General features: G+C 41.7%; 1 protein-coding gene across 2 annotated transcripts in view; it reads right to left on the bottom strand.

Annotated features, from left to right (window-relative positions):
- Positions 1 to 9,717, bottom strand: part of CCDC62 (coiled-coil domain containing 62) — a 43,804-nt gene extending 34,087 nt beyond the window's left edge. For both annotated transcript variants that reach the window (XM_080821411.1, XM_080821412.1), the window contains exons 1-4: positions 9,509 to 9,717; positions 6,579 to 6,771; positions 3,721 to 3,887; positions 1,688 to 1,789 (exon numbers count right to left, since the gene is read on the bottom strand). In XM_080821411.1, coding sequence (XP_080677537.1) covers positions 1,688 to 1,789; positions 3,721 to 3,887; positions 6,579 to 6,771; positions 9,509 to 9,544 — 498 coding nt within the window. In that variant the 5' untranslated portion in view covers positions 9,545 to 9,717. The remainder of the gene's footprint in view (positions 1 to 1,687; positions 1,790 to 3,720; positions 3,888 to 6,578; positions 6,772 to 9,508) is intronic.
- Positions 9,718 to 13,932: the final 4,215 nt, after the last annotated feature.

The following is a 13,932-nucleotide window of genomic DNA, read 5'->3' as shown; positions in this document are numbered from 1 at the left end:
TCCCCCACTCACATGGAATGACTATTATAATAATAACTGTAATACAGAACAGTTCTCAGAAGCAGGTGTCACCCCTGCTTAAGGAAAGCCATTTCTCCTATAGCACCATATACGCATTCCTAGGGATGCTCATGGTCTGCACATCTCACACCATTTCACTTTACAGGAAAAACAGGGTTGGCAGACCAATGGAACTTTGTGATTAGACTGATAGCAAAAAACATGTCCATTAAGTATGCAAACTGATTAGTCTTTTCCAGCATTTTCATTAGCACTCACAGCCTCACCATGACTTTGCCACAATGGAAACCAGAGTAGCTGTTAAAGCCACTAAACCGGTCACTATTTGACTAAAGACAATTCTGTAGATTTTAATATTTTCTCTTCAATTTTAAGAAAGCTTGCCCATGACCACTTTAAAACATTAAAATGCAGGGGGAAAATCACATAGGAACTGGCATGAGGGTCCCATTATGCCTAAACCATTCCCTATTCACCAGCTGCCAAACACATGTTATAGCAGAAGAGACTGTCAGTCAGTCACTCATCATGGCATGTTAGTGGCTCTATCGACAGCCAGATTGCTAAAAGTTCCTATCTCCATTAAAAAACAAAGAAACACTAACAAGTAACCTGATTGTCAATGACTTTATGAGAACTAACACTGGATACCTTGGAAGAAAACAAGTTAATTCGGACATGCTAAACCATGGAATAAGCCTTGGAGACCAAAAGTGGAGTCCTGTCTCCTCCTTCAGTGTCTTTGGGACATCATTTTAAATTTGTTTCCCTCATTTCTAAAATGTGTCTTAAAGATTCATTTACTTATTTGAGAAAAAAAGTGTATGTATGTGCGTGTGTGTGCAAGTGTGGGGAGCGGCAGAGGGAGAGACTCTTTGAGCAGTCTCCCCACTGAGCCTGGAGCCCGACATGGGGCTCGATCCCACAACCCATGAGATCGTGACCTGAGCCAAAATCAAGTATCAGACACCCAACTGACTGAGCCACCCAGGTGCCCCTAATTTTTTTTTGTTTTTTTTTTTTTAAGATTTTTTTTTTTAACTTATTTATTTGTCAGAGAGAGTGAGCACAGGCAGACAGAGTAGCAGGCAGAGGGAGAAGCAGGCTCCCCGCCGAGCAAGGAGCCCGATGTGGGACTCGATCCCAGTACCCTGGGATCATGACCTGAGCCGAAGGCAGCCGCTTAACCAACTGAGCCACCCAGGCGTCCCTTAAGTTTTTATTTTTAAGTAATCTCCATATTCAGTGTGGGGTTCAAACCCACAACCCTAAGATCAAGAGTCACATGCTCTACTACTCTAGCCAGTTACCCCTAAAATGAGAATTTTATTTTGCTTTATTTTATTTTTAAAGATTCTGTTTGGGAGTGAGTGAAAGTAAGAGAGATTACAGAGGGAGAGGGAGAAGCGGACTTGACACTGAGCAAGGAGCCCGATGTGGGACCCAATCCCAAGACCCTGGGATCATGAGCTGAGCCGAAGGCAGATGCCCAACTGACTGAGCCACCCAGGTGCCCCCCACTAAAATAGGAATTTTAAAAGAGACAGCAACGTTGGTAGCTCTACCATCTGATCTGCAAAGGGACTTGAGTAAGCTAATGTGTGTGACTACACTTTATAAAGTACAAAGTACCCTGGCAAATGAAGGTATCATTATTTTGAATTACCTTTAGCTTTATCATTGTAGTGAGAGCCTGTTCTCGAGCTTGTAACTGTCCTACCTGGGCAGAAAGTTCCACTAATGTGTTGCTGAGATTTTCGTTTCTAGCCTACAAGGGAACAACACATAAAATACTAATTGAGTCATTTAAAAGCTTTCATTACGATCATCAGCCACAGTCTGTGCTCATTCTGTTTTGTTTTAACGTTCATTTAGTAACAAAGTGGGCCAAGTAAGCAGTCATCAAAAAGAAATACAAATATCTCTATTACCTCTAGCATCCTCTCAATGCTTATGATTGCCCTATTGATTCATATGGGTTATGCTTACAAATGTCTACTTCCCAATCTCTTCTATGTTTAATTCTAGGCTGGCAAAAAAGAAATGAACAAAAATTGGACTAGTAAGAAATTTCCTTTACCGAAATAAAGTAGCATTAGTGAACATCTATGTGCATGCATGTGTGTGTGTGTGTATTTATGTAAAATGTTTACTCTATGTTGAAAGACCTTCAGTTCATACTGCGGTATTCCCACGTATCAGGTTTTTTGCAGGCTTTTCTGTTTTGTTTTGTTTTAACCACAGAACTACATGAGATATTTACTGGTTGGAAAAAAAAAGAATAATGAGGCTTTTAAGATAGTATCTTCATGAAGGAAATTTAAATACATGTTACTAAGTGAAAGAAGCCAATCTGAAAAATCCGTATTCCATATGACTCCAACTATATGACATTCTGGAAAAGACATAACTAAAAAGGTCAGTGGTTCCAGGAGTTGGGAGAGACAGGGATGGAACACAGGATTCTCAGGGCAGTGAAATTACTCTGTACAATACTACAATGGTGGATACATGTCATTATGCATTTGTCAAAACCCACAGAATATACAAACCAAGAGTGAACCCTAATGTAAACTATGACTTTGGATGACTATGATGTGTTAACAGATTCACTAACTATAACAAATCTACTCCCATGGTGCAGAATGTGCATAGTTGGGGAGACTGTGTTTGGTGGTGGAGGCGGGGGTAGAGAAGAAATGTAGGCATTCCACACTATTTTGCTGGGAATATAAAGCTGCTCTAAGAAATAAAGTTTATTAATAAAAAAATAAAAAATAAAAAATAAAAAAATAATTAAAAAATCTTCTTGCTATGAACTGAATTGCATCCCCCCAAAACGCATATGTTGAAATCCTAACCTGTTAATTTGGAGACGCTCCTTTGAGAGATAGTTAGGTGCGAAAGAGGTCATGATGGGATTAGTATCCTTATAAGAAAAGACACCAGAGACCTTGCTCATTCTCTCTCATACATTTCCTTTTTTTTTTAAGGTAAGCTCTATGTCCAACGTGGGGCTTGAACTCACGAGCCCGAGAACAAAAGTCACATGCTCCACCGACCGAGTCAGGCGAGTGCCCCCTACATTTCCATTTTTTAATTCAACATATCAATAGTTTACTTATTTTATAGCTAGAAACTGTCTAAAATAATAGTCTGAAAAAATAAAAAAGGCATTTTACAAAACCAGCATAATATGAAGGCTAGAACAACAAAAATATGGCTCTCTGTGCCGCTCATAAAACATGAGTTCAAAAAACACCCAATGACTTGTTAGAATTGAAAAGTGAAAAAATCAGTCTTACAGATTTTATTGCCAACATGCCACTCGAACGATGTAGATACTGTTTATCATATCAGTATCAGTGAAGCTACCAAAACCTGATGCTATTCATCTCAGACTTTGCGAAAGGCTTTCTAAAATAACCCATTGTTCATAAAGTGACGGATGCTCCTAGACCAAATGGGCTGACAGTCGCAAAAGGTGGTAATGAAGTTCATCTCCCAGACAACACAGCCCGGCGCAGCCAGCCAAAGCCGTACAGTGAACACAAACCTAGGGTTCAGATGCATGGATCGACTTAAACACACACACACACACACACACACACTTTACTGGAAACATTTAAATCTAATTTCTCGATAACCTGAAACAAACAGAATTTGGGCTAGTGTAGCTTATCACAAAATAAAACCAACCTCAAGGTCTTCAGAGAGGAGGGAGGAATGGGTTGCCTTTTGAGCCATTTCCTGAAGCTGTAGCTGAGTCTTCTGAAGAGCCGCCTGGCATTCAATTTGATTAGATTCAAGGGTTTTTACCTTCTTTGTGAGTGACCTGATTATTTCAGTTCTTTTATGTAGTTCACCTGAGGGAAACGTCATCGATGACTACCTTTTGATCAGACCTGAAGCTTAAAATGCATTTTCAAACATACGATTAAAAGGTTAAGTGTGCTAAATAATTTTTTAAAAGGATCATTCTTTCTTAAGAATGTATTATGGAACCCACGATACTGGACCCTAGTCAAGAAACAGAAGAGTCAGCAACCCTGACCCCTGGATGTCACTTCCTAAGCACGATGTCTCCAATTCCCACCTTCCCAACCACCGTCCTGCTAATCATTTGCCTGCTTTTTAATTACAGTGTTACCACCTATGACCACATCCCTAAAAAGTTCAATTTTAACCATATATAACTGGGATTATACTCTGAGTCCTTCCGTTGGCTTTTTTCCACCTAAGATGATGATCTTGGGATTCACCCACATTGTTGTACATGACTCGTATTTGCGCAGTTGTCGTTACATGATATCCCATTACAGGACTACACCAAAATGTATTTACTACTACTGGTGGTCACTTGGGTTGTTCCCACTTTGCAGCTGTTATGAACAACACTGCTCTGAATATTCTTATACATGTATCTTGGTGCATTTTTGCAAGTTTCTCTAGAGCCTTGCTATTCAAATGGGGGTCCTTGAGCCAGCAACATTGACATCACCTGGTTAATCTTGTCAGAAAAGCAGACTCAGGCCCCAGACCTGTTGTATCAGAATCTACATAATAAGATCCTTAGGTCAATCACATGTACTCTGACCTGTGCGTATATTCCTAGAAGTGGAAATGCTGGGCCATGAGCCAGGTATAACTTTAACTTTACTAGATACTGTCAAATGATTTTCCAAAGTAGCTGTACCAACTGACACTCCCACCAGCAGGGAATGAGTCTTCCGTTGGCTCCACAACACCCGCTACCTTTACATATACCTGGTAATTTTTGCCAGTCTGGTAAGTGTAAATGGTATCTCACTGTGGTTTTAATTTGCATTTCCCCAGTACTAATGAGAATGAGAATCTTTTTTTCTAAGTAGACTCCATGCTGGGCTTGGAACTCCAACACAGGGCTTGAACTCATGACCCTGGGGATCAAGACCTGAGGTGAAATCAAGAGTCAGATGTTTAACCGACTCAGCCACCCAGGCACCCCTCAAGTTTCTTATTTTAAAACCAGATACTGTTGGCTATGTGCAATGCCATCTTCATTCTTTAACACACTTGTATAAGGTATTATATCACATCTAACGTGCGACCGAATCAAACACGATGTGAATATATGTGTGGCTGGGAATGGTCATAGGAAAATGAAATGATCATCAAAGAAATGGAAAACTATGCATATTTAGATTGTCACGTTTACCTAGATGTCCATCACCAGGTGAACGGATAAAGAAGTTGTGGCAGACTGTCAGGTTTACAGAATCCTTTGGGTAACAGAAGATAAAAAGGGAGGTGCAATGTGGTTATCTATTAAACAGATCTAAAGTCTGCCCTTCTGATACTGATGTCTGGTATTGATGTAGTATCACTAAACATTCAGACCTTAGGGCAGCACTGAAGGGATGACAGAATTAAAATATGGTACAAAGAAAATTTTTGTAAGCCATTTTTGAGACTGCTGTATTTTTAAAAGATGACTATTTTAGATACTTAAGATCAAGTTCAATACCAAAAATTTAAAATCTTTCAATCAGTTCAACAGAAATGACTAGTCCCATGGTATCTTTATTCATATTCTAGCTCAAAGCTAATTTCTTTTATTTTTCCTTTTTTTAAAAAGATTATTTATTTGAGAGAGAGAGAGAATGAGCGAGAGAGAGAGCATGAGAAGGGAGAAGTCAGGGAGAAACAGACTCCCCGCTGAGCAGGGAGCCTGATGAGGGACTTGATCCTGCAACTCCAGGATCATGACCTGAGCCGAAGGCAGCTGCTTATCAACTGAGCCACCCAGGTGCCCTCAAAACTAATTTTGTTCAAATTTACTTTTTTTTTAAAGATTTTATTTATTTATTTTACAGAGAGAGAGGGAAAAAGAGAGAGAGAGATCACAAGCAGGCAGAGGCAGAGGGGGAAGCAGGCTCCCCGCTGGGCAGAGAGCCCGACGTGGGGCTCGATCCCAGGACCCTGGGATCATAACCTGAGCCGCGAAGGCAGAGGCTTAACCAACTGAGCCACCCAGGCGCACCTCAGATTCACTCTTGACACTTCAGGTTAACTGGAGCTCACTCCACACCCTTTCTCCATTTAAGCTGTCTGCCCAACTTTAATTCACATTGTGTCTGTTCAACTCTGAGTGTTCATAAAGGCTTCCTACCTTCAATTAAACTAAACTCCAAGGCAGCAGGGACTGTGTTGGGATATTCTTTCTTTCTCTGTCCTGTGAGCCCCCTTTTCCCCCCAACATATTTAATATTTAAATACATTTGTGTCTCGGGTGCCTGGGTGGCAGTTGGTTGAGCATCTGACTCTTGATTTGGGCTCAGGCCATAATCCTGGGGTCCTGAGACTGAGCCCCATGGCGGGCTCCGTGCTCAGTAAGGAGTCTGCTTGAGGTTTCTCTCCCTCTCCCTCTGCCCCCTCCCTGCTCATATGTGTGCTCACTCTCTTTCTCAAATAAAAATATTTATTTTAAAATAAATACATTTGTGTCTAACCCATGAGTCCTTTGAATAGGCTGGCATATAGAAGTGCGTAACAGATACTACTAATGTATTTCTGACCCTCTAATTTGCTGCAACGTTCTTCCAAAGTCAACACTTTCTGCCGATCCTCTTCCCATGAAAGAAGTTGTCTCTGATGTACTGCAACCATATCATTGAGCTCTTTATCACGATCTTTTAATTCTCCAATAAGCAGCTGCAGCTCTTTCCGTTGTTTCTCGATAGTGGAAATCTCAACTTCTGACCCGATGTTCTAAGCAAAGAAAGTGGTTTTTACATCAAAGTAAAACTAATCAATAACACAAGTCAGCTGAGGCATTTTCTCCAAATAATTGTATCTTCTTTTGCTGCCAATTCAAGGCAGTTAAATTATTTTTTATTCACTGGTTATAACATGGCATCAAAACTGCGTAGATTTAAAACGAGTTCATGGGGGCGCCTGGGTGGCTCAGTGGATTAAGCCGCTGCCTTCGGCTCGGGTCATGATCTCAGGGTCCTGGGATCGAGCCCCGCATCGGGCTCTCTGCTCAGCGGGGAGCCTGCTTCCCCTTCTCTCTCTGCCTGCCTCTCTGCCTACTTGTGATCTCTCTATCTGTCAAATAAATAAATAAAATCTTTGAAAAAAAAAAAAAAAAAAAAAAAAAAAAATAAAACGAGTTCATGCCTACTGTGCACTCTGCCTCTATAATTTCCTGTCATACCACACATGCCATTCTTAACAAGTGGGACTGTTTATAAAACCTTCATTAGCTTATCACAAATAGACTCACTTTGGCATTTTGGTGTTTGCTGTCAACCCATTCCTTGTATCAATCGACAATATTACCCCACACTTTGCCCCAGCAATTCCGGATCAGTCAAGTAAAGGAAAATATGAAATAATTATTGTTTGAACATAAATAAGTCTTACAACATCTAGCATGTATACTCAATCTACCAAGAACAATGTAATACTGTGATTGGTCCAAACTCAACACACCTATTCATAAAGGAAAATTTTCAAACCTACACAGAAGACAAGGGAACTATACAATAAACTCTCTTATGTTCAGTACCTAAGTTCTACCACGATCAAGATTCTGTCACGTTTCAATTTTCCTTTCTCTATTTGTTGTTAAAAAGAAAACTCTCACATATTTTGGCACACCTCTCTAAAAATGAACACTTTTTATATCACCATGAGGTCATTTCATACCTAATAAAATTATCTACAGTGATTCCCCTTATACATAAGTCATTTTATTTTTATTTTTAGTTATTTATTTTTAAAATTTTATTTATTTATTTGACACAGAGAGAGAGAGATCACAAGTAGGCAAAGAGGCAGGCAGAGAGAGAGAGAGAGGAGGAAGCAGGCTCCCCGCTGAGCAGAGAGCCAGATGCAGGGCTTGATCCCAGGACCCTGAGATCATGATCTGAGCTGAAGGCAGAGGCTTTAACCCACTGAGCCACCCAGGCGCCCTGCATGTGTCATTTTAAAAACTAGATGGTAAAGTTGGTCTGACCTAAGTGTGAATCCAGAATTAACCACTTTAGTGGCTCTATAACATTGCACAAGTTACTCAAGCTCTGTAAGCCTTGGTTTCCTCACCTGTAAAATGGTAGTAACAACACTTCAACTTCTTAGTTGTGTGGATTAAGCAAGATAAATTGTGTAAAGCACTCCACATTACCTGGCACAGCATAAGCACATAGTTTTTCCAAACAGCTATTATTAAGATTGTGAAGCACATTTTGACATATGGTACTGCTCCTTATCCAAGCGACAAAGAACTGAAAGTGTTACTTCAAGAATTCTATCTTAAGAATAGTAGTTAAAAGGAGCGCCTGGGTGGCTCAGTGGGTTAAGCCTCTGCCTTCAACTGGGGTCATGATCTCAGGATCCTGGGATTGGCTGGAATGGGCTCAAAGCTCGGTGGGGAGCCTGCTTCCCCCTCTCTCTGCCTGCCTCTGCCTACTTGTGATTTCTCTCTGTGTAATAAATACATAAAATCTTTTTTTTTCTTTAAAGATTTTATTTATTTATTTGGCAGAGAGAGATCACAAGTAGGCAGAGAAACAGACGGGGGTGGGGGGGAGCAGGCTCCCTGCCGAGCACAGAGCCCGATGCGGGGCTCGATCCCAGGACCCCGGGACCATGACCCGAGCCGAAGGCAGAGGCCTTAATCCACTTAACCCAGGCGCCCCAATACATAAAATCTTTTAAAAAATAAATAAAATAGTAGTTAAAAGTTCACCAGAGGCCCATGTATATCATTACTGCCTTCTGGAAAATAAGATTTGTAAATAAATAATGACAAATGAATCACAGTTACTCACTAGTAAGCACAAAAAACGGAATCTGGGTTAAGTGATATCAAATCACAAGATTTAAATTCTAGTCTTTGATAAACCATTCATTAATTCACTGGACAAATCCTTGCTGAGCGCCAAGTGGCTGGGGATGCAGTAATGAGCGCGCACGCAAAGTGCACAAATGCTGGCACAGGAAAACAGGCAACACGTCAAACATGCAGGAAAAAAAAAAAAAGAGAGAAGGAGAGAAAAGAAAAGAAAAAGCGCCTTTCACCGTACTGATGAATGCCAAATTCACTTTTCATCGTACACTCATAAATGCAAAGCTCGCTTTCAACCCTTTTTGGGAAAACGGGAGTCACGAGCGTGCTCCGCCCCTCGCAGGTTCCTATGAAGGAAATTCAGGACAGGAGCGAGGCGGCGCCGAGAAAAGCCCTCTCCAAACGCCCAGGAGTCGTTGAAAAGTGAGCACCTAGTTACTCGCCGCTCGTCTCGGCGCCTGGGCCGAATGTCGTTCTTACTAAGGGAAGGGTGCAGACGCTCCGTTTCTCCTCTTCGTACAGTGTATCGTTTTCCATTTTAAGGAGGAACCGTTCCTTAAAAACCACCCGGGTTCGGCCAGAGCGCTCCCCGTCCCGCGAGGCTCGCTATCCGGACGCGCCGGCGGAGACGCTGAGCCCGCGGCGGCCGCTCACCTGGCGCCCGGCGAGGAAGGTCGCCGAAGGGTTCATGGGTGCTTCCTCCGCCCCCGGAGAAAGTCGGTGAGCGCAGGGTCACCTTACAAACGCCATAGGCGCTCCTGCCCGGAGCGGGGGGCGAGCCCCGAAGCCCGGAGCCCCGCGCCCTCGGCCAGTCGGAGCAAGCACCCAAACCGCCCGCCCAGAGGAACGCGCCCGCCGGCCCCGCTACGGCGTCGCCGAGGGGCCAACCCCGGCTCTCGCGAGACCCTGGGTGCGCCGTCTTGGCTCTCGCGCGGGCCGGTCTGGGGGCCGCAGGCTCTGGGAAGGTTCATCTGCCGTTGTGAGGTCCACCAGCTACGGTCAGCAAAGAAACGGTTCTTCACCGCTACCCAGTGAACCAGGGCTTAAATTAAAGGCCGTTCCTGCCCGTCACCCCAGTTTATGACGGTTGACCTGCTCACTTCTCTCCCGGTCTTGGCGGGCACTGAGAAGGGTGCCTGGCCATTCACACGAATGCCTGGACGGACGCAGACGCCAGACCCGGGAGTCAGATGCTGGCCAGCCAGCAGACAGCTCGAAACGAATAATCAATAGATGGCGGGGAGAGGGCGATTTTTTTTTTTTTTTTTTTTGGACTCTTGATGAAGCTTTTGAGTATCAATGAGAACTTAGGCACTTGGTCATGACAAAATCCACCACATTCTAGGGTGAATCTAAGCTTTTTCTCATGTTATCTCATAGTCACCCTTCTTCCTTTCACTTGTTTTACAGGAACTCGACTATGAAAAAAATGAAACTTAACTACATTCACCCCCTGATCGCCCACCCCCTACCGTTTAACCCATAACCTGGCATTAGTGGCAAGAAAGATTACCAAATATGGTGTGATAGTATTTCACCTTTACTTTTTGATTGACTATGAATGAGCAAAGTATGTCCTTGTGTTCATAAAGGTCAATCTCAAAAAAGGAAAAATTAACATGTTTTGAGGCTTTACTGATTTGAGTGGCATTTGCCTCCTTAGGATAGGACTGTTTAGGAGAACCAACAAGACTAAGATCTAAAATCGGGAAAGCCAATCCTGACTAGTTAAAGGCATCCTATCAGTAGATGACTGTACAGTTAAGTCTTGGTGGAATGAGAAAGATAAAAAGGAATGTGGTTGAATGTCAACTTTCCAGTTAAGGAGGATTTCAATTCAGGTTTCCCAAATTCCACCATTGTTAAAATGTGGCATTTTTCTACCAGGCAACTACATGCCTAAAACTTTCTAAAAATATGTATACAAGGGTGCCTCGCAAACTGGGTGGCACTTCTATTCTTGATCTCAGGGTCCTGAGTTCAAGCCCCACATCAGATGTAGAGATTACTTAAAGATATAATCTAAGGGGTGCCTGGGTGGCTTAGTTAAGAGCCTGACTTAGGGCCATGATCTCAGGTTCCTGGGATAGAGCTCCCTGTTGAGCTCCCTGCTCATCCGGGAGTCTGCTTGTTCCTCTGCCCCTCCCTCACACTACCCCATGCATTCTCAAATAAATAAAATCTTTCAAATACATAATCTTAAGAAGTACGTCTACAAAGTTAGAAAATAACATAAAAACAAAAAAACAAAAACAAAAACAAAAAAGAAATCTACAGTTAATTAAATCTACATTGAAATCTAAAAAAAAAAAAAAAGAAGTACGTGTACAGACAAAGTAGTAAGAAATGAGGCTCATTTTATGGGATTATAGTTGGTGAATAAATAGAATGTGGTGAGAATACAATGACTAGTTGCATATCAAAAACCTCAGTATTTTAAGTTCACTCACTCCCCCAGGTTTTCTTTAAAACAGAAAAGAGGGACTCCTGGGTGGCTCAGTCATTTTCTCAGGGTCATGAGATCCAGACCCACCTGGGGCTGTGCACTGGCCAACGGAACCTGCTTAGGATTCTCTCTTCCTCTGTCCCTGCCCTCCTCAAAGAGTAAATAAATAAATAAATAAAACGGAAATGACCTTTGAAGTTATCTTTTAAAAATACATAAAATGGTTTACAAAATCTCCAAGCAGCGATACCTGGGTGGCTCAGTTAAGAGTCTGCCTTTGGCTAAGGTCATGATTCCAGGGTCCTGGATTCGTGCCCCATGTTGGGCTCAACGAAGGGCCTGCTTCTCCCTCTCCCTCTGCCCCCTCCCCCCGCCGTAATGCGCTCACACTTTGTCAAATAAATCAATCTTAAAAAAAAAAAAAAGCTCCAGGGGCACCCGGGTGGCTCAGTGGGTTAAAGCCTCTGCCTTCGGCTCAGGTCATGATCCCAGGGTCCTGGGATCGAGCCCCACATCGGACTCTGCTCAGCAGGGAGCCTGCTTCTTCTCTCTGCCTGCCTTTCTGCCTACTTGTGATCTGTCAAATAAATAAATAAAATCTTTAAAAAAAAAAAAGCTCCAAGCATTATACTGCTTCTGAATTTATACTCAGTCTGATGTACTAAACAGACTCATTCCTATCTCCCTACCTTATTTCCTAAGTAATTTAAAAAATAACAAAAACAGGATCTAAATGATAGACTTCATCTTTAAAATTGCAATTTATCAATTTTTTAACTAAGAGCAAGAAAGCTATCAAGTTTTTTTTTTTTTTTTTTAAGATTTATTTATGGGGTGCCCGAGTGGCACAGTGAGGTAACCATCTGACTCTTGGTTTTGGCTCAGGTAAAATCTCAGGTCAGATTTGACCCTAGCTCAGGGTCCTGAGATGGAGCCCTGTAACAGGATATACACTCAGCACAGAGTCTGCTTGGTACTCTCTAAAATAAACAGACTGAGAGAGCAGGAGTAGGAGGGACAGACGTGCAGAGGGCAGGGAGAGAAATCAAGCCAACTTGGCACTGAATGCAGAGACGGGGGATGATGAATGATGGGGGGCTGAGAATGATGGACAGAGAATGATGGGGGGCTGGATCTAAGGACCCTGAGATCATGACCTGAGCCAAAACCAAGCGCTTTTATCATGTATTTTATCTTTTTTTTTTTTAAAAGAGATTTTATTTATTTATTTGACAGAGATCACAAGTAGGCAGAGAGAAAGGGTGGGGGAAGCAGGCTCCCTGCCGAGCAGAGAGCCCCATTCGGGGCTCAATCCCAGGACCCTGGGATCATGACCTGAGCCAAAGGCAGAGGCTTAACCCACTGAGCCACCCAGGTGCCCCTCATGTATTTTATCTTAAGCAACAGCTGATTTACTGAGGCTTCTATGTAGTAACTAAAATGGAATGTAAAATCACTTGTCAGTATCTATTTTTTTTTAAGAGAAAATACTGCATATCAAAGCTGGGTTTGCATTTAAGTTGCCAGCTTAACTGCGGCAAATCGCTTACAATTATGACATAAGGCTGTTTAAAGGTTTGTACTCTTTTTGCTAAAAATACTAGACTGCAAAAACACTTACATAATACATACATAAAGATAATGTATGAATTAAAGTCAATCCTTGAATTTAGCACATTTTAATCAGGGATTAAACTAACGTTCCATTTTAAATTTCAGGTCGAAGAAAAAGATTCACACGTGTTATACACAAGGACAATTTTAATCCTCCATTATCCTGCAGTAACATCCACTGCTGGCATTATATGGATTAAAACTGCATTTGCCAAGAACTGTGAACATTGAGAATCTTTACATGAAGTCACATGGTTGATACAGGCACAGACATCTTCCAGCACCAACAGAATACATACACAACACATACCAAATGGTCCTGATGGATAAATTTGCTTCATCAGATACTCCTGCTATTTAGTAAAATTCACAGTTAATGCAGAATTTCGTTTTCTTAATTTGCATCTTTATTACACATTTTTTCCTAAGATTTTAATTATTTAAAAAACCACTCATTCATTCAAGGTTGTAATTTGCATGGCAATAAACAATGGGTTCTAAATTTCTTAAAGGTGTTTATAGTGATTTAAAATACCAGGGGTTTTAATTTGTAGAGCCTGACTTAAGACCTTTATAAAAACAAAGTTTAAATTCATTCAGTGCATTCATTAAAACCCACTGTCACTGTTTCTCTTCTGAGGAAGACTCATTTCAATTGCTATTTCCCAGATCACATATATATATTGAGTATCGGTGTATATTCTTTTCAACTGGCTAGCAGGATTTCACTCCCAGAATTGATAGCCAGAACAAGAACTCGGCAGCATCTCTGAATGACCTTCCACTCAAAACAACCATAATAGTAACGTATAAAATGAATTTGGGGTCCGCCCCCTCCACTTAAAGTCACCAAACAGGTTTCCAAAGTATTTCTGGAAAATATTAAAAATGTATGCATAATATTTTACCATACGGTGCACCATCATTCTTTAACCATTTCCCAATTGTTCATTTGTATCAGTTGCAATTTTTTTGTATTTATGAGGAACATTGCGATGACCACCCTCACCCACAGTTT

The sequence above is a fragment of the Martes martes genome, assembly GCF_963455335.1.
Source record: "Martes martes genome assembly, chromosome: 13".
Taxonomy (NCBI): Eukaryota; Metazoa; Chordata; class Mammalia; order Carnivora; family Mustelidae; genus Martes; species Martes martes.
The sequence above is the reverse complement of the archived record's forward strand: the minus strand, read 5'-3'. Positions and strand labels throughout refer to the sequence as shown.